At 37.5% G+C, this 25,844-nt stretch overlaps 3 protein-coding genes across 7 annotated transcripts in view; 2 read left to right on the forward strand and 1 right to left on the reverse strand.

Moving 5' to 3' along the window:
• Window positions 1–140: 140 nt before the first annotated feature.
• opa3 (outer mitochondrial membrane lipid metabolism regulator OPA3) lies at window positions 141–3,528 on the forward strand. The gene is made up of 2 exons (XM_067389440.1): window positions 141–325; window positions 2,539–3,528. Exons 1-2 carry the CDS (start codon window positions 184–186, stop codon window positions 2,868–2,870), a joined length of 474 nt encoding a protein of 157 aa, XP_067245541.1. The 5' UTR covers window positions 141–183; the 3' UTR covers window positions 2,871–3,528.
• A 2,668-nt stretch (window positions 3,529–6,196) lies between these two features.
• hnrnpul1 (heterogeneous nuclear ribonucleoprotein U-like 1) lies at window positions 6,197–21,362 on the forward strand. 3 transcript variants are annotated; one of them, XM_067390588.1, is made up of 17 exons: window positions 6,197–6,320; window positions 6,845–7,043; window positions 7,127–7,261; window positions 8,664–8,708; window positions 9,414–9,618; window positions 9,707–9,780; window positions 9,869–10,008; window positions 11,147–11,246; window positions 11,330–11,442; window positions 12,728–12,994; window positions 13,825–13,947; window positions 14,080–14,208; window positions 16,367–16,532; window positions 17,023–17,274; window positions 17,361–17,503; window positions 18,920–19,099; window positions 20,681–21,362. In XM_067390588.1, the coding sequence occupies exons 2-17, from the start codon at window positions 6,872–6,874 to the stop codon at window positions 20,777–20,779; spliced, it is 2,343 nt and encodes a 780-aa protein (XP_067246689.1). In that variant the 5' UTR covers window positions 6,197–6,320; window positions 6,845–6,871; the 3' UTR covers window positions 20,780–21,362. The 3 variants fall into 3 exon arrangements, with proteins under 3 accessions (XP_067246689.1, XP_067246688.1, XP_067246690.1); XM_067390587.1 differs by having other exon boundaries at window positions 6,848–7,043; XM_067390589.1 differs by lacking the exon at window positions 8,664–8,708 and having other exon boundaries at window positions 6,848–7,043.
• Window positions 21,363–21,533: 171 nt separating this feature from the next.
• rasgrp4 (RAS guanyl releasing protein 4) overlaps window positions 21,534–25,844 on the reverse strand; it is a 29,128-nt gene continuing 24,817 nt past the window's right edge. Inside the window, exons 16-17 of one of the 3 annotated variants that reach the window (XM_067390591.1) lie at window positions 22,749–22,945; window positions 21,534–22,592 (exon numbers count right to left, since the gene is read on the reverse strand). In XM_067390591.1, coding sequence (XP_067246692.1) covers window positions 22,482–22,592; window positions 22,749–22,945 — 308 coding nt within the window. In that variant the 3' untranslated portion in view covers window positions 21,534–22,481. The remainder of the gene's footprint in view (window positions 22,593–22,748; window positions 22,946–25,844) is intronic. The other 2 variants (XM_067390592.1, XM_067390590.1) reach the window with 2 other exon arrangements.

A 25,844-nucleotide genomic window follows, 5' to 3' on the forward strand; every position in this document is an offset into this window, starting at 1 on the left:
AAAAAAGTAAAGGACGATAAGGGTTATATTTTTTTTTCTTAAACTAAAATAAATAAATTAAAAAATGTGGGGAAAAAAAATCTGTTATAAATCTCATGAATATTAATACAACGTCATTAATATTAAACAAGAGCACGACGTTCTTATCATCCCGCCTCCTCAGATGACGCATTTTCCGCCAAGATGGTTGTCGGTGCCTTTCCGATTGCAAAGCTGCTCTATCTAGGCGTGCGACAATTGGGCAAACCAGTGGCTAACAGGATAAAAGCAGGCGCGCGGAGGAGTGAATTCTTTAAGAATTATATCTGCCTTCCTCCAGCCCAAGGTAAGCTGACATTTGGCTGTTCGTGTTTAACGACATGATGTCAGTCCATGCTAAGGGTGTCTGAAGGCGTGAACGTCTGGCCAATAGACGTTTGCCTGCATTTGCTGTTTAGCATATCGCGACTGCTACGATGTTGTCATTGGGTGTTTTCAATAACTGACTTACCAAGCGACCAATAAGGTGCTAGAAGGAAGTTTCATGTAGACGAATGAGGTTCGAGTTTGCTCAAATGGGGCGGGACTCATCTGTCATTGAGGGTAGAACTGAAAGTGCCTTTTGCTACTTCTTGCTTTGTTAACGGTTTAATTTCGAACAAAATCCCTGTATATCCCAGTCGATATAGATTTTCTTTTCTATACTTGTGTGCACTCAGATATTTTCTGGGAAAATATGTATTGTTAGTTGGAGTCAAAGATCCAGTCAGTGCCCACTTTTGCTTCATAACATATATTTGGAATGCTGTTGGATGATAAAAAAAAAAATTCATCAATGTAATGTTGATTCTGGGCAAATTCTTATTCATATTCATAATGTAAATGTATGAAGATGAAACCTTATTTTTCTGCATTTAAAAGAGACTTTATTTGTAACGAATTTCCATCATTGCAATGTATGAAAACTAAAAAGGCCCAGAAATTTGCTGGAATAATAAGAAACCTTGGATTATTAGAAGAAGGAATGAATATTTTACCCATATTTGCATTTATTAATACCATAATAAATGTGTATTCTGTTCATTAGGTTCAATAATGAGAAAAAATATTGAGTGTTCATATAATGTAAAATAACATAAACAATATCTCTTCGTAATTATAATTTAATTATATATAAAGTAATTAAATATAATGTATTTATATCAGGAATAGTTAACGTAATAATTGTTGAATTGATGATTGTTGTGTTGACTAGATATTATTTTTAATAATTAATAGTTTTAATAGTCTAATAGTTTATAGATGGAAAGATATATCTTTTTCATATTATAATTTTTATATTATACACTAAAAAACCCTAAAATTTACACAGTAAAATACTGTAAAAAAGTAATATACCGTAAAAACAATACCAATGCATTCTGCGTAATATTATTATTAGTTTTTGAGAAGTTAACCTATAGGCTACTTTCTCGAAAACAACAAATATTACCCAGAATGTATATTACTTACATTTACATTTACATTTATTCATTTGGCAGACGCTTTTATCCAAAGCGACTTACAAGTGAGGAATACAACAAGCGAGTCGTTATGACGAGGCAAATAGACAAGAAGTGTTCATAATACAAGTTATGGGCAGTGCTCAGATTATCCTAAGCTACAATAGAGAGGGATTAGAGGAAGTGGATTTTTTTTTTAAGATGAGGTTAAGTGCTCACGAAAGAGATGGGTTTTCAGCTGTCTTTTGAATATTGCCAGGGATTCCGCATTCCGGATGAAGGCAGGAAGATCATTCCACCAGCAAGGGACAGTGAATGAGAATGTTCTGGAAAGTGATTTTGTGCCTCTCTGTGATGGTACCACAAGCCTTCGCTCCTTTAATACTTCTGTATATTACAATGCATTCTGGGTAATATTGTCGCTTTCGAGAAGGTAACCTATAGGCCTCTTTTCTTAAAATGACAGTATTACCCAAAATACAATTTATGGTATATTGCTGTTTAAATGGAAAACGGTATTTTACTGTGTAGATTTGTTTTGTTTTTTTAGTGATATTTTTATTTTGTACTTTCTATATACTAGTCTAATTTTTAAATATTATATTTTTTACATACAAATCTCTTTTTTAATGTTATTTTTAAATTTTATAGTACTTATAAACTACTCGTTTTTATGTTTTTAATATAATTTATACACTAGTATACACTTTTCTTCACTGTTTTCTGCACAACTGCTTTATAAATTAAATAAACCAGTTTAATAATTGTTTAATAACAGTTACAACGTAACCAAATCAACACTGAACTGACTTCAGCTGAACAATGACACTATTTTATATTAACTCTGCTTTACAGTACTGTTTGCATCATTTAATCATTACTTTCCTGTTATCACTGTAAAGCTGCTGTGAAACAATCTGTATTGTATAAAGCACTATATAAATAAAGGTCACATGACTTGACTAGTCTCTTAGGGTACTTTGAAGGTAAAACCAAAGTGCATCTTTCTATTAATCTGTCAAGTAATTCCAAGCGGTCTCTCGTGTTTTCCCTATAGCATATCACTGGATCGAGATGAAAACAAAGATGAGAATGATGGGTTTCCGCGGCTCCACCATCAAACCCTTGAACGAAGAGGCAGCTGCGGAGCTCGGAGCAGAGCTGCTCGGCGAGGCCATCATCTTCATCATCGGCGGAGGTTGCATGGTCCTCGAGTACAGCCGTCAGGCCGCCAACTCCAGACGCAAGGAAGAAGAACTCGCTCAAACCATTAACAGTCTGCAGACACAGCTAGGAGAGCTGGCACTAGCCACAGAGACACTGGATGCCCAAATCAGAGAGGTTAATAGACTTCTGTTGTCCCTCCCAGCAGCCCCAAGTACCAAGTAACAATATGCATCACTAACAACATGTCCTTGCTAAGGAGAGTAAAGAGACTGGTTTATGGGGACATTTCAGTTGTGGTGCAGCACTGCCATATTTATACACATACAGAAAGTCTTGGTTAAGCCTCTCATATACACAAAGTTCTAAAAAAGAGGAAGGAACAGAGAGAGAGTTTGTGTGTGATAATTGACTGACCTCCAGCATAACAACATAATAAAAGCTTCCTATTCGTTGTCTGATTGGTTGAATGATGCTGTTTTCCAATGAAAGTTTGTTGGTTATTTGATGGCGCTGTTAAACCATTACCAACGTTTGACCACTTATTATTCTGCACACCATTATTTCATAACATTTCAGTCATTCTTTTTCCATTTTTCCATTGTTTAATGAGATTGGTATTCAGTTTTAGCTTGAATATAATGTGCTGTCAGAGTTGGGCATTCGTCATTCACTAATGATCTGAAAATGCACTTGAATTGTGAATACTTGAATGACAAAATCCATATAGTAAGTATGGATGTGTCCCCTGATATAGGAAACAGAGCCTGTCTCTGCGTGTGCTGCAAGAAAATACCCATCGCATCAAAAGACTGCTGTGTTTAATATGGCGAGTGTATATGGGTGTATATTTCATTGTAAAATAAAGTTAAATATTCTATGATTGTTGGGGTTTTATCTTGATTATATTAAAATTGTGAAAGTGTTTTGTGGTTGTGAAATGCCATTTTTAAGTAATTACCACATAAGAAAGTTTTAGCACAATTTTCACTCTATTTAAGGCACAAAATGTCATTTACTTATACATTAAAACAAAATTTTAAAATCAAACTAAATGAATAAATACATAGGTTTAGTTAAGTTTAGGTATTGGATAGGATTAAGGGATGCAGAATAAGGCATTAATATGTGCTTTATAAGTATAATAAATGGCTAATATCATAGTAATATGCATGCTAATAAGCAACTAATTAATAGTGAGAATTGAACTTTAAACTAAAGTGTTACTGTTACTTTTACAAGTTAATTTGTTACAATATTGCATTACTCCCTTAAATGGTAAGTAAATGTGTTACTTAGTTACTTTTTATGGAGAGTAATGCATTACATTTCTTTTCCTCATCTGTGCTGGACTTGCTTGTTTGTTTTTATTAATAACTAACTAAAAAAAAAAAACAACCTACTTTTGGCAAATGTAAAGGCCCTTTCTTTCACACCAAAAGTGAACTGAATAAGCTTCAGGCTGAAGGAAATGCAAATTCATGTTTGTACAGTAGAGGGAGCAGCTCAACAAACCTTTCAGTTGTGCTGACATTCTGGATTACAAAAGAATAGGATGCAGGAGAAAGACATTCTGGCTGCATCTCAAAATCACATACTTCCCTATTATATAGTAGGCAAAAAACAGTAGGGTGAATTCAGGGTGATTGGGACACTTTTTGCCATTGAGATGACTTGTAAAAAGTGTCCCAATCACCCTGAGTTCACACAATAGTTGCATCCCAAATGACACACTGTACACTATGCACTATGTACTCAAGTCAAGTCACCTTTATTTATATAGCACTTTTTACAATGCAGATTGTGTCAAAGCAGCTTTACATTGATAACTGGTACATTATTTTGGATACTTTCAAGAATAGTGTCAATGCAGGCAGATCAAAGCACTGTTGAATAAATGTCAAGAATACTGATGAATATCAAATGTCAAGTCGAATGTCAAGTGTCCCCAACTAAGCAAGCCAAAGGCGACAGCGGCAAGGAACCCAAACTCCAACAGGTGGCAAATAAGTGTTGAATGGAAAAAAAAAAACCTTGGGAGAAACCAGGCTTAGTCGGGGGGCCAGTTCTCCTCTGGCAAACAGTGCTTTGTTACGATTCAGGTTGCTATCATAAGTCCCATAGGATCGCAACAATCAAAGTATTTATTTCAGTTCCATCCAGTGGAGAATCACACCGGTATGTACTCATCCATGTAGTAATTGTATAAGGTCATTTTGTCATTTAATAATGGAGTCTGATACTTCCTCCTCCTCCACAACGTAATTAAATCTGCGACAATTGAGTGCATGAAGTGTCCCACATTCCACATTTAATTGTTTCCGTAAATTTAGTGCATCATCTGGGTATTTAAAGTGCACTTTTTCTTTTTGGAATTTTCTGTGTGAACACACTACTCGTACTTAAAAACGTCATAGAATAGTGCATAAGTATGCGAATTGGGACACACCATATGTTACAAAAAAAGTAGATCTGAATTCATGTACTTCAGAAAAAAAAATAAAAATAAAATTAAACATAAAATTGATGTTTATCTAAAGTAATTTTTGCTTATTAGTATGGTTGATTGGATCATCGAAGGTCAGCAGCAAAGATACTGGTTTATAAAGTGAGATTAAATACATAAAGTATATTTCTAATATTTAAAACATTTTAATTCTGAGTTTTCGTTTCACTGTTTTTATTCATTTTGAGGTATACTGAATCTATTTTTGTGCAGTTGAGATGAGTAAATGTGACCACAAAACCAGTCATAAGTGACACAGGCATATTTGTAGCAATAGCCAACAATACACTGTATGGGTCAAAATTAGCGATTTTTCTTTTGTGCCAAAAATCATTAGGATATTAAGTAAAGATCATGTTCCATGAAGATATTTTGTAAATTTCCTACCATAAATATATAAAAAATGTATTTTTGTGAGTGGATATGCATTGCTAAGGACTTCATTTGGACAACTTTAAAGGCGATTTTCAGATTCCAGATTTTCAAATAGTTGTATCTCGGCCAAATATTGTCCTATACTAATAAACCACATCAATGGAAGGCTTATTTATTCAAACTGACCCTTATGACTGGTTTTGTGGTCCGGGGTCACAAATGCCTGCTCACATTTAGTTTAGAACTACAATAACCATCATGTTTTTTTACACAACACATCTACACTTACTCCTGATTTCTCTCAACATGGAGACAGGAGATCTATCAGTCAATAAATGTTAAAAGAAACTAATTTGTGTTACCTATTTAAAAAAATAACTCAGATATTTTGCTGTAAACGAAAAAGTAATGCGTTACTTTACTAGTTACTTGAAAAGTAATCTAATTACGTTACTCGCGTTACTTCTAAAGCATTAACCCAACACTGACTTTAATTTTGCCTACAAAAATAACTGCATCACTTATATTTGAAATATGTATTTAAATTTGTATATATTCTGGGTAGAATTATTAATTATTATTTTATTATGAACTAAATAGTAAAGGAATGCACGTCTGTCGGTTCATGACTTCAAAGCTGTGTAATAGATCTGTCCAGTAGGTGTCAGCACTCAAACAAAATGGACAACATTCAGTATGTCTTCTGCTGCACTGTACTGAAGCGCGCGCAGCTGTAGTCCTGTGTTTACAACACTCAAAACACTCTCTTCAGCCAAACAAGAGCTTTTCCTCTGGTAAGTCATCATGACACCTTTTTTACGGGCATTTTAGAGTTTGCATTAGAGAAATTAGTGTACATTTACATGAGCACAGTTAGATAGAATCCATACTTTGACAAATCAGACGAATGCATGTGTCATTTCTCATTATATCGCATCATGGATGTGAAAGCATTTACTGAATTACAGTAGATGTGCGTTTTTACCCATGCTTTCACTACACAACTTAAGTGTGCACGTGATTTAGCCAGTTAGCTGTGCGAATGACCAGCCCTGCCTGTTATCTGTGTTTTGATAAACGATAGCTGGTTTCTACCTGGTCTAACTTGGACCAGCAACAAACCAGCTAACTTACCACATGATCCTGAAGTGGAGCCACAACTGGTGTCTTGCTAGTCTGAACTGGTCATTATTTTTTCATTTGCTGGTTTTTGAATCAATCAGCTAGTGACCAGTATCTCAAAACAAGCTGACAGCTTTTCCAGTGGGGATGTGCATTATTGATGTTTTGGAGATGACCACAGCTGTCTTCCATTCAGCAGGATTGGGAGCGAGAGCTCCACGTTATGTCATGCATGATGAGTGTGGATGTGAAGAAACTGAAAGTCAATGAGCTCAAAGAGGAGTTGCAGAAGCGTGGGATGGACACCAGAGGCCTCAAAGTGGATCTGGTGGAGCGTCTGCAGGCGGTTCTGGAGGCTGAAAAGGACCCCACCTGTGATGCGGAGGCTGAAGCAGGTAATGGAGTTTGTGTGCATGAAGATGGCATCATTTGATGCATGCTAATGATGATGATCCCATTGCATGTTTACATGTGACAGGTGTTGCAGAGGCTGGGAATGATGAGCGCTCTGATCCAGGGCAGATGGATGCTGAGAAACAGGGCTCTGATAGTGATCCGAAATCTGAGACTGTGGAGGAACAACAGGCAACTGTTGAGACGATCTGCAAAGACGGTAAGAGTGCAACTGGAGTTCTTGAGTTTGAATGCATTTCATCCTCAATTTTGAATGATGTGTGTGCCACTTGGCTTGCATGTTCGTATACACTTAATTACAAGTTATATTTTCAATCCCTTGACCAATATAGATTTTTTTTGATAGCCGATATCTTCAAGAACAGGTGGCTGAAATATATTTCGCATCACACTACTTAAGATAGCAAATAACTCATGCTGCAATGAAATGTATGTTTATTTATATCATTTACTAAATTAGAAATAAACAACTTGAAAGTGAATCCATATGAAACATATAATTTGAGCTTATTTTCATATTTTCACAAATAAATAAATTGTTTAAAACATGAGTAAACACTGCAGCCAGCAATGAACTCATTAATACGGTAAGTCTGTGTATAAGTCATATTTAAATAAACTGTTCTGTCCACATCTAATTTCTATGAATTCAGCAGTTATCAACGGGTTGAAGGTCCAAATGTCAGTTTCAGTGCAGCTTCAAAGAGCTCTACATGATCACAGACGAGGAATAAGGGTCTTATCTAGCTCATCTTTTTAACCACAAATGCTCGTCTTGCACTGCTCTGCAATGCGTCACACATTACGTAATCACATTGGAAAGGTCACACGTGTTTTCCTCAAAGTTAATTTCTTTTCAGCTGAAGAAAGAAAGACATAAACATCTTGGATGACATGGGGTTGAGTAAATTATCAGGAAATTTGAATTCTGAAGTGAATTAATCCACAGTGTATATGAGTGAATTAAGTACACAGTGAATATGGTGTAGCAGATACAGTGCAGCATCATTCAGAATTAGTTTGTCGCTTGTGTGTGTGTCCGGTGACAACAGATCTCTCCTGTCCACATCTAATTTCTATGTTCTTGGCGCTGTCAAAATAAAAATTCTGCTTCCAACACTTGCTGGCCAAACAGAAAAACTTATCGACGGAATGTCGATCATTAAAAAATGCTAAATATCGGCTGATATATCTGCCTTGGTGAATTATTGGTGGACAACTGTTGTTTTCGACACCACTTCAAGGTGTGTAAGATGAGTAATAATGTTATGGCAGATTTATATAGTTATTATAGTAACATTTCCTGTTATTTTTATTTATTTTATAATCATGAAATAGCCAAATAGTAATCCATGGTGCATGTACCCTGGTAGGAAGTTCATGCTCCAGGCAAGAGTGGGCAAAATCCAAATTATTATAATTATTTATTTATTTATTTTTGATTATATGTGACTCAGATCTGTTTTTTTTTCCCTTCCCCCCTCCGATAACAGTGTGAACAGCACAAACCACAGTTTTTTATTCTAATTTGGTCCACTTCCATATATAAGTCTGATGTTTTGCAATGTGTCTAAACAGTCGTATCTTTTGCGTCACTGTAGATCGACATTCGTCACGACTGACAGGAGTCACTCCAAAGATTTTACGTAAGGCAATTCTTTGGTCAGAATACAGCTTTACTGAGTAGGCTAAAGGTACACATGAAATATATTTTTCATGTTTAGAGGGCTAGATAATTGGTCGTAGTTAGTTGATTATTTCACTGTATTGTTAATGTTTGTCACCGGTTGCAGTTCAGGCTGTTCTAACATACCATAAAGTTATCAGTACCATTGTATCATCTGTTAAACGGGTCGCAATGAGTGTGTGTTATGTGAAGCGGTCAGTATGGCTGTGTGTTTTATAGTAAAGTAGACTATTCTATCATGGCATCATGGTAACATGTGTTTTTGTATGTATTCTGGGTAAAACCACTGAATTTGAATATCTAAGATGTATTTTTATCTGCTGTTCTAAAACCAAATTTTCGAATATGTTGACCTTGGCAATTTTCCTGTTTTGTGTAGTAATATTATTCAATGCTCTGCCATCTGTATTTGCTCTGTAGCTTTTAGTTTCATAGTTGTATTAGCGACAGGTTTGTTTACAGTCCAACAAATACATGAATGGGCCACATATGTTTTTCTAGCTGGTGATACTTTGCATCACCGCCCCTTTTGTTACTTCAGATACCCCCTCTTCAGTGCTATGTTGGTGCCTGGCACTGCTTGAGGCTCCCTTGGAAGTCTGCTGAGGCCCTCTAGTGGGCCCCGACCCCCACTGCTTTATATTGAATATTGATTGTTTCACAGAAGATGAAGTGGCACCAGTGAAGGTGAAAAATGAAGATGAGATAAAGCAGCAGCGATCTGACCCTGGCAGTGAATGGGAAGATCTGGAGAGCCAGCAGACTGTAGAATCCAAGAATGAACTGGACGGACATGCACAACATGGCCACAAGAGGCGCTATGATGAGAGCCACGGCTACAGCTGTTATGAACACCGTGAAGACAGGAGGTGAGCTTTTGTTATAATCCTATATCAGCATTGGGATTTTGACTAGTGCTTGTAGGTTTACATTGTGATTTTCTCTGTTTGATCACAGGTCCCGTTCTCCTCTGCCTCCTGCTGAAGAGGATGAGGAAGACTTTGATGGCACGCTAGTGGCCATTGACACTTGTAAGTGAGGGCTTGTTTTATTTAATTGTGATTTATTATATCTCTTAAATAAATATAATCATGTAATTCTCTCTGTAAACCTCAACAGATAACTGTGACTTGCACTTCAAAGTCTCTCGGGATCGCTGCAGTGGATATCCTTTGACCATTGAAGGGTTTGCTTATCTGTGGTCTGGAGCGCGAGCCACGTATGGTGTGAACAAGGGACGTGTGTGCTATGAGATGAAGGTAATGTTTATCGCTCAAAAGTTTGGGGTCGGTAATAATTTTTTTATGTTTATTAAAGAAGTCTCTTATTCTCACCAAGGCTACATTTATTTGATCAAAATAAAGTAAAACCATAATATTGTCAAATAATAATCTTTGTTTTAATATATTTGAAAATGTCACTGTTTCTGTCATTACTCCAGTCTTCAGTGTCACATGATCCTTAAGAAATCATTCTAATATGCTGATTTGCTGCTCAAGAAACATTTCTGATTATTATCAATTTTGAAAACAGTTGTGCTGCTCAATATTTTTGTGGAAACTGTAATATTTTTTTCAGTATTTAATGAATAGAAAGTTTAGAAGATCAACATTTATTTTAAATATAAATATTTTGTAACATTATAAATGTCTTTACTGTCCTTTTAATCGGTCCGTATTAATTTCTCTCAAACATTACTGAACCCAAACTTTTGAAGGGTAGTGTAGTTTTGTTGTTTCTTTATGGTTAACTTTTAAATCAACTTAAAGGGATACTTAACTACTGGCAAAATGGGCTTTAAATAAAACTTGGCTGCCTAAGGCGGAAAAAAAATGAAATTGGTGCTACCTCACTATAGAAAATAGAGAAAAAAGGCTTTTGTCTTCCCTTTTTCCAAGTAGGTAGGCAAACTTCAACACCCATAATGCACTGGGCATGTTGCCATCCATGGCCACTCCCACCAGTCTGCTAAGGATAAACTTACCAGAGTCAAATACCGCCTTTGTTTTGTAGGAAATACTTCTTAGCAAACTTTTAGTCGTAACGTTGTCGACTTGTATTGTTCCCGGGTGCAAGAATTCAACGTAAACTTTTAGTGGGAGTGAGTTTCTTTTGGTTTCCAGTGAAGGATCCAGCGCGTTGTAGGCAGTGACGTGTTTTGCATCATCTAGTGGACTTTTGCTGACCAATAAATGTGAATTTCTCGTCCATGTAACATGAAGAATGAGTAAACATTGTCCATTTACATATACTTCCAACATTGCTGATTTTCAACCCACTTTGTATTGTTACAAAGTCACGCTTCTAATAGTTTACCCCCCAAAAGACTATTATTTAATAACTTTATTATCTGTAGTCATCATTTAGAATGAGTTATGTCTTTATTTTTTCTTCCAGGTCATAGAGCATATATCAGTAAAGCATATTCCCAGCAGTGAGCCTGACCCGCATGTCGTGAGAGTCGGGTGGTCTCTGGATTCCTGCAGCACACAGCTTGGTGAGGAAGCACACGTACACTATGAGGGTTTGTTACAGAAATTATCTTTCTGCCTTCTTATGTAGGGAATTACTATGTTTCAGGAGAGGAGCCGTTCTCTTATGGGTATGGCGGAACAGGGAAAAAGTCTACCAGTTGCAAATTTGAAGATTACGGAGATAAATTTGGTGAAAGCGATGTCATTGGATGTTATATTGTGAGTGCTATTCTTATTTATATATTTATTTTAGTTTTTTTTAATATGAAATCTGTCAAGTTGTTAGTCAACTTCTTACTGTATACTGCCAGTTTCGAGAGCAAAATCCAGTAATTGCAAAAAACTGATTTGGTGCAATGAAGAATTTTGTCTGATGGACGTTCAGTGGCGAAGATATTTTGCTGTTCGTATTTTACGTTGGGTTCTAGTTTGATGAATTTTGATGCACAAATTCACAACATGGACCAGTAGCAACACTTCTGGTTCATCAGTGGTCTCTGTGTGACCAGAAATTCTTAACTTGGCACTGGCAGCAAAGCAAAACTCAAGATTCACAATGGACAAGGTGCTCATTCTGGTGGCGTCTACTCAGACAGTTTTGTATAACACTGCATTTTAATATTATAAATAGATGCATACAAAAGAGGCTGCTTGGAATGCAGTTATTTAGGATTGGTTCATTTGCTTGCTTGTCTGCGGGTAAAATAGCTTTATTTTTGTTTTATTTTGTCATTTTATTCATCATATTTTATCACATCTGGTCATATTTTCGTTCTCCTTTGAAATTTCACAGAGCAAGCGGTAAATGTGACTGCACCTAATGACATCATCTTAACTGAAATCGAACCCCTTTGTGACTGATTTGAACACAATACATGGGCAGCAATTCCAGGTTTTGCATAAATAAGGTTACCCACAAGAAGTAACTACAAAGATGGTGCACTCATATTAATATGAATCAGAGAAAGTGCAATGCACAATGTGGTGGAATAAGTCTCGCCTTCTAAATAAAAGAACAGTTGTTGCCAGACTTCATTGGTGATTTCTAATAGGAAATTTAATAGCAAGTGCTTTGGAGAATTTGATGTTTCCCCATTCAAAGAGATAGGAGCTGCACTTGCATGACTGAAATAGCTGCCCAAGAGGCGTTTCAAAGATGGCCGCCGAGTGAAATTACTTGCCTTAAAGGGAAAATCTTGACTCACAATTGATTACATTTGACTGTGACTTTAGCATGTTGTTCAGCTAATGACATGATACTCTAATACTCTAATCTGAGCATGAAAATACATAAATATAGGGTAAATTGCTCTCATTTTGATATGTTTAAACAGCATTGGGATTGGACTTTATGATGCCTTAAAATGCTGTTTAGGTAGGCAGCTCACTAGGTTCTGGAACGGAGGGAATAATGAAAGAGAACCAAAATAACAAACATAAAACTGTCTGAAGTAGCTGACTTGATGAATAAACTCATAGCCTCATACATTTGTGTCTTTTACAGGACTTTGATAGCCATGAGCAGGTGGAAATGGCTTTCTCGAAGAACGGCAAGTGGCTTGATGTGGCATTTCACGTATCTAATGAAGAGCTGGCTGGTCGTGCTCTGTATCCTCATATCCTGGTGAAAAACTGTGCTGTCCAGTTCAACTTTGGCCAGCGGGAGGAACCCTTCTTTTCTTTGCCAGATGGCTACACATTCATCGGGGCTGTCAACATGGAGAACAGGGTCAGAGGCACTGTTGGTCCTGCCAACAAATCTGATTGTGAGGTAATATATTTTTTCACAATATTGTGGTTTTTACTGTATTCTTGATCAAACAAATGCAGCCTCTGTGAGTATGAGACTTTTTTTAAAAACATTAACCCTCTGGGGTCTGAGGATTTTTGGGCCCTGGAGAAGTTTTGACATGCCCTGACATTTGTGCTTTTTTTAGTTGTTCATAAACATATTAATGGAAAAAGTGTCATTACACTGTATTCAGCACAAACTAGGCTACAATAATATGTGAGGAACATGTATGTACATGTTTTTGTTTTTGCAGGAATAACGTTTATGCGTGGTTATTGAAAAAACAAAAAACTTAAGTCACGGAAATAAGGCCAAAAAAATTATATTAAATCTGTGTTCACAAGACTTCTGGGTATTGGAGGTTATAGACTAGAGTTTTTGTTTCAAAATGATGTAAAAATTATCCTGCATACTTGTTCATATAAAACAATATATTGATTTAGTTTTTGTAAGACACTTTTTGTCAAGAAACACAGTATGCATGGAGGCGTGAATCATCATGAATAATGGGTCATTTACACCTGAGAAGACAAAAGAATTGCATAAAGACCTGTAATGACCTGCATAAATAATGAGCTCTTTCAGTCAGGTAGGCTGTGAAAAAACCCTCTGTGATCATGTCTCAAGCTCATCATGGTGTATATCAAACATACAGAAAAAACAGCAATACTGTGAAATATTATTACAATTTAAAATAATGGTATTCTATTATATACTTTAAAACATCTTACTGTGCCTAAACTTGAACAGTAGTGAATATGATCTTGAATAAAGATGTATAATCAAGAGTATATCGCTGTTGTCTGTAGGTCCTGATGATGGTTGGTCTTCCTGCTTGTGGTAAAACCACATGGGCCTCTAAGTATGCTGGAATGAACCCAGAGAAGAAGTATAACATCCTGGGCACAAACGCCATCATGGAGAAAATGAAGGTATGATCAGCAGGTTTAAATGTGTTTATACATTTTAATCTTACAGACTTTTGAACAGTAGTGTATATTGCTAAAAAACAAAACAAAAAAAAAAACAAAACAAGAAAACATAGTTCTCTTTTATGCTTTTAGGTGATGGGATTGCGTCGCCAGCGAAACTACGCCGGACGCTGGGACATCCTGATTCAGCAGGCCACACAGTGTCTGAACCGACTGATCCAGATTGCCGCCCGCAAAAAACGGAACTACATTCTGGATCAGGTACTGCAAGCACCTTCCCATGATTCCCAGCGAAGACATAACTGCGAATAAGCTCTGATGTTCTTCTTCTAATTTGTTATTTATTTATCTTTCAGGATAAAGATCTTTCATCTTTTATCTTATCCTTCATATGATAGAGTAGAAGCTGCAGCCTTTGATTGAATGTGGTATTGAAAGGGCACTGAAGTGTCAGAAATATCATTAACATCAAACATGTTCTTTTTAGCATTTCAATTATCTTGCATTTCCAATTATGTTGAATTGTTCTGTGAGCCTCTCTGATAAAGTATTATTAGCCCATGACTGTATTAAGATGTTGAGAGAAGTATTCTCAGCCTGGTGACTAAGAAAAACACATTTGTTTTGCTATGGTAGTTCTAAAAGAAATAACCTTGATTTTTAAGAGAAGTCCGTTATCCTGTGGGTTGTTGTGTTTGTTTCAGTAAAAAGGTAAGTTGTAAAACTAACCTTCTTGGCTTTTCAGGACAGTTCTAGAATGTCAGAGCTACTGTATGGTGAGACAGACAACTAGTTGTCCAGTCCAGTTCCGTTCACACAGCGCGGGTTTTCCGAGAATGCGGTTGTGAGTCGTGAATTTACCAATGTGAGTTCGGTTATAGAATACGGTTGTCACTCCCATGAATAAACGGACTGTGTGTGAACATAACCGTATTAAAGCAGAACTAAGTAACTTTTTTACCTTCATAAATAGTTTTCTAAGTCCTTACGATGGTTAATTGACTAGTGGTGTGTTTGAGGCGAGCACTAACCCCCTCTGGCATGTCTACGCCAGAAAACAGCACTTGCAAGTTGAGCTGCGCCGACCCGACACAATTTCACCTCATGTTCACGTTCACGTGAGTGACAAAATACATTTCCGGTAATTCAAAAAACAATGTATATATTATGACTTTATAAAACAATTTCGAAAATTACCCACCTCCATCGAGATTTCTTGTACTGTATTTGCAAAACTACTGCGCTGGTGAGCGTTGTAGTCCAGAGCTGCGCTTGGAGTATTTACGATTCACTGAAGGAACCTGTAGGGGGAGCTTCGCAAATCTTATAGTTCCGCATTAAGAACTCAAATACAGTACTGAAAACCGTATTCTGCTGCTGTGTGAACGTGGCCCAAGGCTCCCTAAAAAATAGAGATGCACCGATTGACTGGCCAGGCAGCGGAATCAGACGATTTTTCCGCATGATCAGCCCGGACCCGTGTGCGATTGGTCAGTGTCACGTCTTTCCGATTCCGAGCCTGTCCGTTTTGTTGCCAGCGACACAGGCAATGTCACAGCCATGCTCACACTTAGCCGCATGTAAACATGTTGTTGGCTTGAAAGTTCTTCACTGTAAGTGAAGAAGACACAATTCTAATTTCGAATACTATTTAGGATGGATAGTATGCGAATTGGGACGCAGCAACAAAGTTCACAATTTGTTATACTTGTAAGGCAAAAGTAAACCATGGGGGAACCACCATGACAGCATTTGGAACAGCAAACCTAATTAGACAATAGCATTGTCAAAAATATTTCGATACATATCGAACAGCTTGTGAGTCACTAGTACCAAAATGAGTGGCTTACTGCTCTTAAACTGTCAAATACACACAAAATGATGTCAAAAATTCCGGTCTCTGTGAGAATTCAGTTGAAACAGTCAGTTTTGGAACGTAAATAGTTAAGAGAATGCATGTTGTGTAACAGTATGTTGGATTAGTGCATTTGCTCTTAAAGTGACAGCAGCCTAATATTCCTATTCCTACAAAAGACAAAGAAAATAATTCTGCTCTTGACTGAAAAACTTTTGTAAAATTTTGCATTGAAGAAAAGTAGATTTTTGTTTGTATATGCTGTCAACTATAGTTAAATTGGAATCGGCAGGTCACACTTACAAAAAAAAATCGGAATCGACTAAGAAAATTGCAATCGGTGCATCACTTAAAACGTTTGTGTTCCTGGATCCAGGTCCGCTCATACACCTGAGTAAGGTAAGTGAAGGTGGTGTAAGGGTCCATCAGCAGGTTCAGGGAAAGTAAGAAAAACTACTCTTACTTTATTGCAGGGTTCCAGATTTTTTCCAGAGAAAAGCACAGCCAGAACGCAAAAGAAACAATAATAAACAGCTTCTACTTCTTTCTTGTCACTATTGCTAGACAAATGTATATGGATCAGCCCAGAGACGAAAAATGCGTCCTTTTGAAGGGTTTCAACGCAAGGCTATTGTAATATGTCCCACGGACGAAGATTTAAAAGAGCGATCGTTAAAGCAAACTGAGGAAGGGAAGGATGTGCCCGATCATGCTGTTTTAGAAATGAAAGGTAGGAACGCTGCTATGGAAAAAACAACATCAGAAAACATAAAAGATCACTTAATTTGGTTTGAATTAAACTTTTAAGACGCACGTACCACTTCATCATAGAAAACAGCTTTATCTCACGGACACAATTTGATTGAGTCCTTTTGATCGTCCAGCTTTCACCCCCGTGTCTTAATGAAACATGAGGTGCTGCAAACCAAGCAATGTTTATTACAGTGCGATAACATTTAAAAATGCCAGTAAAATAATAATTCCTACTAATATTGTGCCAGTCACAATAAATACACATTAGTTCCAAAAAGTGTTTTAGACATTGCACTTGGTTTGCAGTAGTATTATTCATCTTATTCATATGATTTTTATATTAATGTTTTCTTGTCATTTTTCCATTATCCTCATAGCAATATTCTCTCTTTGAGTTCAAAATTTAGTTTTTCTTTTCTGGTGGTTTAATCTGTCTCACCTTCTTTCCTCTTTCCATGGCTTAAAAGCCAACTTTGTGCTGCCAGAGGTTGGAGACTTCCTGGATGAAGTGAGCTTTGTTGAGCTGCAGAGAGATGAGGCATCGGAGCTGGTGAAACGGTACAATGAGGAGGGCCGGAAGGCCGGGCCTCCACCTGAGAAACGCATCGACAGCTGGGGACACCGTAGACGCGAAAGCGGCTACCAGCAGTACGACAACCACGGAGGATCAAGAGGAGACCATCGGAATAGAGGAGGACCGGGAGGAAACTATAGAGGAGGTGAATTGACCTTATAGGGTGTCAGGCTAACTTATTCAAAAATTCTGTCATTTGTGTTTTCATCATCTTGCTCCGTGCTTTCTCAGGTTATAACCGTGACGGTTACAGTCAGAACCGCTGGGGAGGTAATTACAGAGAAGGGCGAGATGGATACAGCAGCAGACATCAGTCTGAAGGAACCTACAATAATAACCGCTATGGCTCCTATAACAAAGAGGGATATAACCAAGTGAGTGCTGTACACAGCCTTGTGTCTTTGACTAATGTTTAGCCTTAAGGCCTGACATACTTCAAGTGAAATTGAGGAATGAACTGGTCATCAATATGCACAAATTCAGGCCAAAGCAAAGTTCATTTGGAGTTTGTTTCGGGAGTTCAAAACCACTTGCCTAAGCGGACTTAATAGGAAAAGTTTGCCCAGATGTCATGACAAAAAATTGAAATCAGGTCTCCCCAAACTGTCAGTTAATGATTATCCCAAGTATATACATATGATACTAATTTAAAATATGCACAGCTTACTATATAATTCGTACAGAAACACATTAGTGCATTAGTGCATAATAAAACTTAATAATTTCTTAGTTGATTAATTATTAATTAATGAATAGCCTAATAATAATAATAATAATAATAATAATAGCCTATTATGTGAATAATTGGACATCATTCATTTGTTTTATTTATAACTTAAATATTTGGAAATTTAACACTTAATTTAACAATTACATTAAAGATCATTGTGAATACAAGTAGGGTAAGTGCAAATGCATGTATATGACTTATATACTTATCTGTATGCGTGAGTAAAAACAGGAACAGACTGGAGAGCCGCTTTGCAGTAGAGAATGAAGCTGTAATTGTAATTGAAATAGACACTGATACCGTTTGTTATTTTTTTTAAATTTATGTTTTAATCCTGTAAAGCTGCTGTTTTAAAGCAATCTATAAAGTGCTATATAAATTGGCCACACTACGTACACACTACGTGGCTAAATTCGGTTGTCAGTTCTCCTTTTAGTGTTTACAGTGTCCTGTAGTGTTTTAGTGTTTTGTCCTGTACACACACAGGTGTGACAACTGCATTCTACAACGGAATTAACTCCCCAAAAAAGCTGCATTTAAGAAAATTCTACGCAGTTTGTACGAAACCGAACTGAACAACTGCTTGTTAATGATATATTTTAACATGCATCAGATATGTATCTCTCTTCTGTAGGTGTGGTACAAGAAATCACAGGAAAAGCTGTACAAGCCTTGACTCATTTGTTGCCAGATCTTGCTAGATTAAAACAGCGAACAAGAACAAGCTCCCAATAAACTGGAAAAAATCCTGAAAACATGACCCAAATATTGCAGCATGCACCTGCTAACTTTAAACTCGACCATTTTATGAGCCAAGCTTAACTACTGTTTTTGTTGTTTATTTTGTTGTTGAACGAAAAAGCATGCAACACATATATTTACACATTCATTTAAACATCCCTTTCAGTAGTGTGGGCGGCGTCAGGATGTTCGTACCCCAAACTCACGAAGAACAAAAATGAACTTCGCTGGGAATATATTTGAGGCCTTTATGAGATATGTGTGTATTTATTTATTTTTTTGTTGTTTTTGTTTCATCATCCTTTCTGTTTCTGTTTAGAGCTATCATCAGGGTTATAATCCAGGCTACAACCAGGGCAACTATAGCCAAGGAAACTACAACCAAGGCTATAACTATGGCAACTACAGCCAGTATCCGGGTTATGGACAAGGTTACCATGACAGTCAAGGATCTGGACAATCATATAACCAGCAAAACTACAATCAGCAGTATCAACAGGTGAGCTACAAGGCATGTTCTGTGATTAAAAACAATTTTATGCGAAAGCATTTGTTGCAGCTGCCACATTTTGACTTGTCTCTCAAATAACAGTTTTGAAAGCTTCTAATCTGCTGTTCTAGGTAAAATCTTACAAAATAAGAATATCTCTCAACCATCTATACTAGGGGTGGGCGATATACCGGTAGACACGATTAACCGGTAGAAATTTGTCAAACGGTAGAGATTTTGAACTATCGTCTGTGCAGCGCAGTCACGAAAGCTTGTCGTTTGCATGCGTTTTTAAGCATTGCGGTTTAGAAAAAGGTGATTTTAAACTCTAAGCAGCGAAAGAGAGCTCATTTCTGTAAATGCGCACACTCTCTGAGAGACTGTTTCTCAGCGCCGTCTGCGGTTTTCCTGCGGAATTGGGCTACTTTTACACTGTTGCCACGCGTGGTATTTCATGTCCACGGGTTGAATCAACTCAAAATAACATGCTATTTAGCCCCTGGAATGCTACCAGGGGAGCTCTTCCAAAAACACAAAATATGCCCCCCAGAACGTGATTTTTACCATGGGACCCCCCTGAAATGCGATTGGGCTAGTTTTGAGGAGCAATTGGGCGTGTTTTGTTGTGAAAACCTGGCAACCCTGAAGCTGCTGCTCATAGAGTGCGTGAAAACTGAACTGAGTGCTTTTTGCTGCCCAATTAGGCTTGGAACGATTAAATACACATACCTAGATTTCAAAGTGTCAAACTTGTATTTGCAAGCAAACAGAACCATTAAGTGAACTTTAACAGTTGAGAGAGAAAACGCATGAGATCTGTGCGGCCGGTCTTAAAGGGACAGCATCCAAATTTACCTGCTGCCATTATTAATGCTAATCAAACAAAAAAAGAGAGAAAAACTCTCACTGCTCTTCACTGATTCATTTTTGTAAGTTTAATAAGAATAAATGTATATTTAATTTACACAGTAAAGACATTTGATACATTTGATTATACAGTATTTCTAGTGCTTGAAGTTTTTCAGGTAGGTCTATTTCATTTGTCTGTTCTATTCTAGTTTGTTTTCTTTGCTCTTATTTTATCACTGTTTACTTGTCTTCAGTAAGTTTGACAGAGTTTTTTTTTTTTTTTTTAGGGTACTAATATTAGTTTTTTAAATATTAAAAATGGTGATAAGAATTATGATATTTTAATGGTATCAAACATTTTGATATCATAACCTTATTTAAAGCAAAAATGATGTGTATTGTTATTGTGAAAAAAAATTACTCATATTGTGATTTAAGATTTTGGTCATATCACCCACCCCTAATCTATACAAGCGGGTTAGTATTTTGGATATAAAATGTATTAATCACTTTCTGAGATTCACTAGATTTTAACTTGTAAAGAGCGTTCACATCCTCATTGAGCTTGTAATTACAATATGTAAGATAGGAATTTTCAGAGAGTTTCTACTTGTACCACCTGACCATTGCAGATTCATTTAGGCATTGATAGTGTTGCCACAGAAAAGCATAATTCCCAGTACGAGGACGTGAACAGCTTTGAGTAGCTTCATTTTATTGAAGCGTGATGTTTTTCTCCAGTATGCGCAGCAGTGGCAGCAGTATTATCAGAATCAGAGCCAGTGGAACCAGTACTACAGTCAATACGGGAACTACTCTGGACAGCAGGGCTCACAGTGAACAGGAACTACGCTCTGACATCATCACCTCTGTAATCACACACGTATACATGCTTCTCTTATTATAATACATCCTTCCACTTTAACCACCGTCATTTAATTTTCTCTTTCATGCATCTTGTTTTTCCAAGACTGTTATAAGTCAATGGTTGTTTTGAACTAAATGACTCGGTATAACATTTACTGACACAATCAAACCCCTGAGGTTGAAATAAAGCACTATAATATGACTGATTTCTAGTATATGTGTAAGATAGTATTATTGGAAGGTGCTTCATGTTGCAGTACCTCAAACAACCTGCAGGTGTAGAAACTGTGAGATGCTTCCTCAACACTGATTGCTGTTTTGATTTGCCTAAATTCCATTTAATTTGGAATGTAGATGCTTTTCATATAACTATTATAAGTCTTAATTTAATTACACGAGACGTGACGTCAAAAAAGGTTTTTTGTTTGAATTGTAGTTGTTCGATGTTTTATATACTCATTGGCATTGCAAACAAGTAAGTTGAGAATATTTGATAATATAAAATGCAAGCCAGTTTTAAGTGTTGATGTCTATCCTGGCTGAGAAACATTTATTTCTGAACTGTTTAGTTCACACTTGATGTTCTTTGTGGACGTTATTTGTTCTGTCCCGTCCAATCCATTTTTGCTTTGAGAATTAAATTGTAAAACACCACTGTGACTCTTCTGATGGTTTAAAACTCAAAACATGAAGTGCATAAGTACCAAAAAAAACACATCTCTATCAATATTCTCATTTTTATTTTAATCACATCAGGCAGTGCTTTATTATGGAAAATACTTAAGATTTTTCATTCCTCAATAAATAAAAAACTATAACCTAAATTCAAGATTTAGTAAAACAGACATTCAAGTTGGAGATGATCTAACAGAAAACATGTTAGAAAAACAATCAAAATAGGTCCACAGTGTTCGTTTGAATTGACCCTTGATGTCACTCTCCTGCTCTTTTTCCATTAATGCTCAAGCTTTAATACGCCGGATGGACGCGAGCACTAATGAAGCAGATTGTGATCGTTTTGAACCGAGACAGGACTATTGTCTGAAATAAACAGTGATATAATACCCTTTGTCTCCTATTCAATGAATTGTTCATTACATAAGGCACAGTGATGCATTCTGGGTGTTCTATCAGCACCGAAATCACATCCCTTAGCAGAGGAGGTACATTCTTCCTGTTCAAGTTCAATACAGTTGGTCACAGTATACATTTTCCATCAGTGTGAATATTAAGGCAATACATTTTTGTACTCAATCGAACAATTCTCGCAGAAAGCACCTCGCTCTTTGTGATGAAAGGCAAGAAAGTCCATCGGTCTCGTACGAAGACGAGTGGTAGTGAGGTTGATGATGTAGCTGTCCACTTTTGAGTACTCGTGGAGATGCGAGGTCCATTGATCTGGCAGTTGACGCTGGTGCATAGAGAGTTCTCACAGGACAGATCCACCGGCAGGGTTTCAAAGAGCCCTGAGGAAGCGGACCATCTGTAATTCCTTAAATAAAATCCCTTCCGGGTTGAATTTCATCACATTTAATGAACGTCAAGAACAATCTGTTGAAGACAATAGAACAAGACAGTTGGCGAGAAAGATGAGGACACGTTCTTCAGTCTGTTCTGTCCAGTGTATTTAACAGTTCCACCACACACAAACACACGGCCATTTGCACAGACTACTTCAGTCTGGTTCCTTTCGTTTATCTTTGTTCAGCTTCAGTTCATCCATTTTTTCCTGTAGGACAGTACTAGGGGCAGATGAACCTCGCACCCTTGCTGGTAGAGTGGCACTCTGGGATGATAAGGCAGGTAACGTTAGTCTCAAGATGTGTATGTTACCCAGTCTCGCTCACCAACTTAGCTTTCTATGCAATCTATTTTGAAAACATCCACTATGCTCGCAGTGAGAAATGCAGAAAACAAAACATTGTGTGCTTCATGGTAATACCTTTTCGAGGGGGGGATGTTGTTTCTGGGAATGAAGACGATCTTTCCGTTTGGCCACCGGCGTCCAAACTCCTGGATCTGTCTGAGTGGACCTGTCGGATAGCGTGGCCGCCTCTGCGTCGCTGTCCGATGAGGTTTGGCCCTTGGAGTTTTCAGATCTGTTTCCATTAGGAAAGACAAATGCTTCCTCTTCAGAACCTGATTGAAAGGCCAGAAAACAGAGCCATTAAATCATCCGGCAGCTTAAAGTCACTATATCCGCATTTCCACCGAAATTACCCGGAACAATTTGTCCCAGGAACGTTTTTCCCCCCAGACCTGTTGCTGTCTGCGTTTTCCATCGCGGTCTAAAGTACCGTGAAGATTAGGAAAATTAGTCTGGTATGACTGTGCATGACTTTCCAGTTCCTGCTGGATTTCGTCCTCCGCATACAAGCTTAATAAAGCCTGAACCTCGCTGTCGATTTTCGATGATTCGGATAGCAAATAACTCTTACTGCACGCACCATGACAGACTTTAAAAAACGGTGGTTGACATACCACTCAACCAATCGCAGCATGTTCAGCGCCCAAGTCCCACCCCTGAAAGGACTTTGAAAAAGCACTACCTCGTGAACAGGGACTTTCTGAGGAGGGGATTTTTACCCTAGTTCCCAGAGAAAGCTCCTGCAGTGGACACAAGGCTTATGTAATCAAAACTGACCATTTTAAAAAAAAAAATATTGAAATTTGCAGTTTATTATGTATGATTTATCCATGCAAAATAACTTCCCCTCCCTCTTCTAACATCTCCTCTCTGATGAAGTATTATCTGCCGTGAGGGCGGGACAACCTGTCACTAACATGAGATCACAGAACTAGCAAACCACAACCATCCAATCAATTCCCAAATGTCCCGCCACACATTGTGTCTTTGAAAAGCGTTTCACGTCACAATAGGGAACAAAAACCTATCACAACTTCTGTTTTATGCCAACTTAAAGGTGCAGTGTGTAATATTGACAGATAGTGGTTGAAATGAGTCCAAATTCAAAATATTGGACAGAGCTGTTTCCCCTACCCCCTCCTCCTCAGACTCGACACTCACGCTGGTTGCCAGATTGAGGCAAGTGTGCCGCACAAGTCCTGAAAAGTGAAGTGTCTCGATTTCCCCCAGATGGTTGGTCCCAGAATAGGTCATAAACCCCGCCCTCTCCATTTAATTTAATGGGACGTGAGCAGGGCTTGACATTAACTTTTTTGCTCACCAGCCAATGTGGCTAGTGGTTTTCCAAAGTTACTAGCCACTCAGCATTTTCACTGGCCACAATTTTGCTGCTAGGGAAATTACATTTTATATGATGAAAGTTGACTGGCATGCTTAAATTACTTGATTTTGAGTCATTTTACTTGATTTACAAGATTTAAATCCCTTTCAAACTTACAAATGCAGATTGACCACCCAAATCAAGACTATACATTGTATATATCAGGTAGGCCTATGTATAGTTATTTTTGTTAGGCTATGTAAAAAGAACAAAGAAGCAAATTACAAATAGTAATTTAAAAAAAATATATATTTTTTTTTTTTTTTCAGATAGCCTACATATGTTTATTTAGCATACATGTATACATTTATTTAACATTTTTTGATGTTTGATTAACATTAATGACAGACAGGTATTTATTTGGGGGCTGCTGAATGCATGGACGTCATATACTGACACATATCCAGTTTTTACCCACTTAGCCGTAAGCCATAGCCGACTGTATTCACGCGAGATACTCCACACGATGCATTTTGACATCTGTGTGTGCGTGTATTCAGGCGCAAGGAGAACTGATCGCGCGCGACAGAGAGAGCGCGCACGCGAGAGCTTCTGTTGTGTCATTCAGCGCGATTCCGCCTATCCCGCCTTCACTAACCGCAAGTTAATCGATAAAGAATTGTGACTGAATTGTAATTTTGTGATACGACGATCTTGGCTATTTTTCATTTGGCTGTAGGCTAAAGTAATATTCATCCCGCCAAAGTGGCTAGTGGGAGTGGCTGTCTTACCCGCCACAGCTGAAATCTACCCGCATTTGGCGGGTTGGCGGGTGTTAATGTCATGCCCTGGACGTGAGACAAACTGAACAATTATATTACACTTCAAGTTTTTTTTCCAAAGATGGTTTCTGTCATTTCATGTAGTTTTATCACACTGTTGTAAGTTCAAGTGTTATTTTTTTATTTATTTTTAAATAAGTTTGGTTTTAGTTAGTTATTTGATGCTATAAAAACGGGGGTGTGATATCATGATTGACAGCTGATTGACAGCTTCTCTGAGAGAAATAGTCACTGAGGCACCAACTGACTTTTCCTGGGATTTTCAGGAGGAGATTGGAGCTTTAACTTTAATTTCTACATTTCTATAACTGTATTTCACACCTATATAACAAGTTTTTCTGCAGTAAACTGTACTAAACGATTCTGCAGGATTGTGGGCGGGCCTTGATAGCACGCGGCTCCACTTCATGCTCATTACTGCGCAGAATCGGATCCCGAATTCACTACTGTTTTTGATTTGGTCTGTGTGATCCTGCCCACAGACTCAGGTCCCAAATCAGCATAAGATATGAGCGCCATATTGGGACATTTTTAGATGGATGCTGGGGCTTTTTAGGTCAGGTAGAATCTGCAATCTCTGACCCAGTTTGTTTGCTGGCTTCTATGACTGCAATACGCTGTGTTTTCCAGCAACTGGCAACCCGGGGTGTCGAAAATACTATTGGGTAAATAAGCAGTGGGTGGGATCACACAGATCAAATCAAAAACAGACATTCCAACACAGAATATTTCTAAGTAAAAACAATGGATGTAGCATTGTTTTTTAGAGAAACAAGTATGTAAAGTATGCAAACATAAGGTATTTTTATGCTTTACATATAGCACCTTTAAAGGACTTCTGTGGCTCTTAATCTTTGTGTATTGCCATCAGTGTGCTAGTGTACTCATAGACGTTGACATGGATTCACTTTTAGCAGATATACACATTTCAATTTTACAGTCTTGCTCTTCCAGGAAAACGGATCAAGAATATATTGATGACTCATCCTGCACTACAAAAATGTCTAA

This window comes from Chanodichthys erythropterus, chromosome 7 (assembly GCF_024489055.1).
Source record: "Chanodichthys erythropterus isolate Z2021 chromosome 7, ASM2448905v1, whole genome shotgun sequence".
In the NCBI taxonomy this organism is placed as follows: Eukaryota; Metazoa; Chordata; class Actinopteri; order Cypriniformes; family Xenocyprididae; genus Chanodichthys; species Chanodichthys erythropterus.

Bases quoted from the DNA above. Each gene is read 5' to 3' on its own strand.
- hnrnpul1 (XM_067390588.1), top strand. From the start codon at position 6,872: ATGTCATGCATGATGAGTGTGGATGTGAAGAAACTGAAAGTCAATGAG. The intron at 10,009-11,146 runs GTAATGTTTATC...TTTTTCTTCCAG, and splicing joins GTGTGTGCTATGAGATGAAG to GTCATAGAGCATATATCAGT. The intron at 16,533-17,022 runs GTAGGAACGCTG...ATGGCTTAAAAG, and splicing joins TGCTGTTTTAGAAATGAAAG to CCAACTTTGTGCTGCCAGAG.
- opa3 (XM_067389440.1), top strand. From the start codon at position 184: ATGGTTGTCGGTGCCTTTCCGATTGCAAAGCTGCTCTATCTAGGCGTG. The intron at 326-2,538 runs GTAAGCTGACAT...TTTTCCCTATAG, and splicing joins CTGCCTTCCTCCAGCCCAAG to CATATCACTGGATCGAGATG.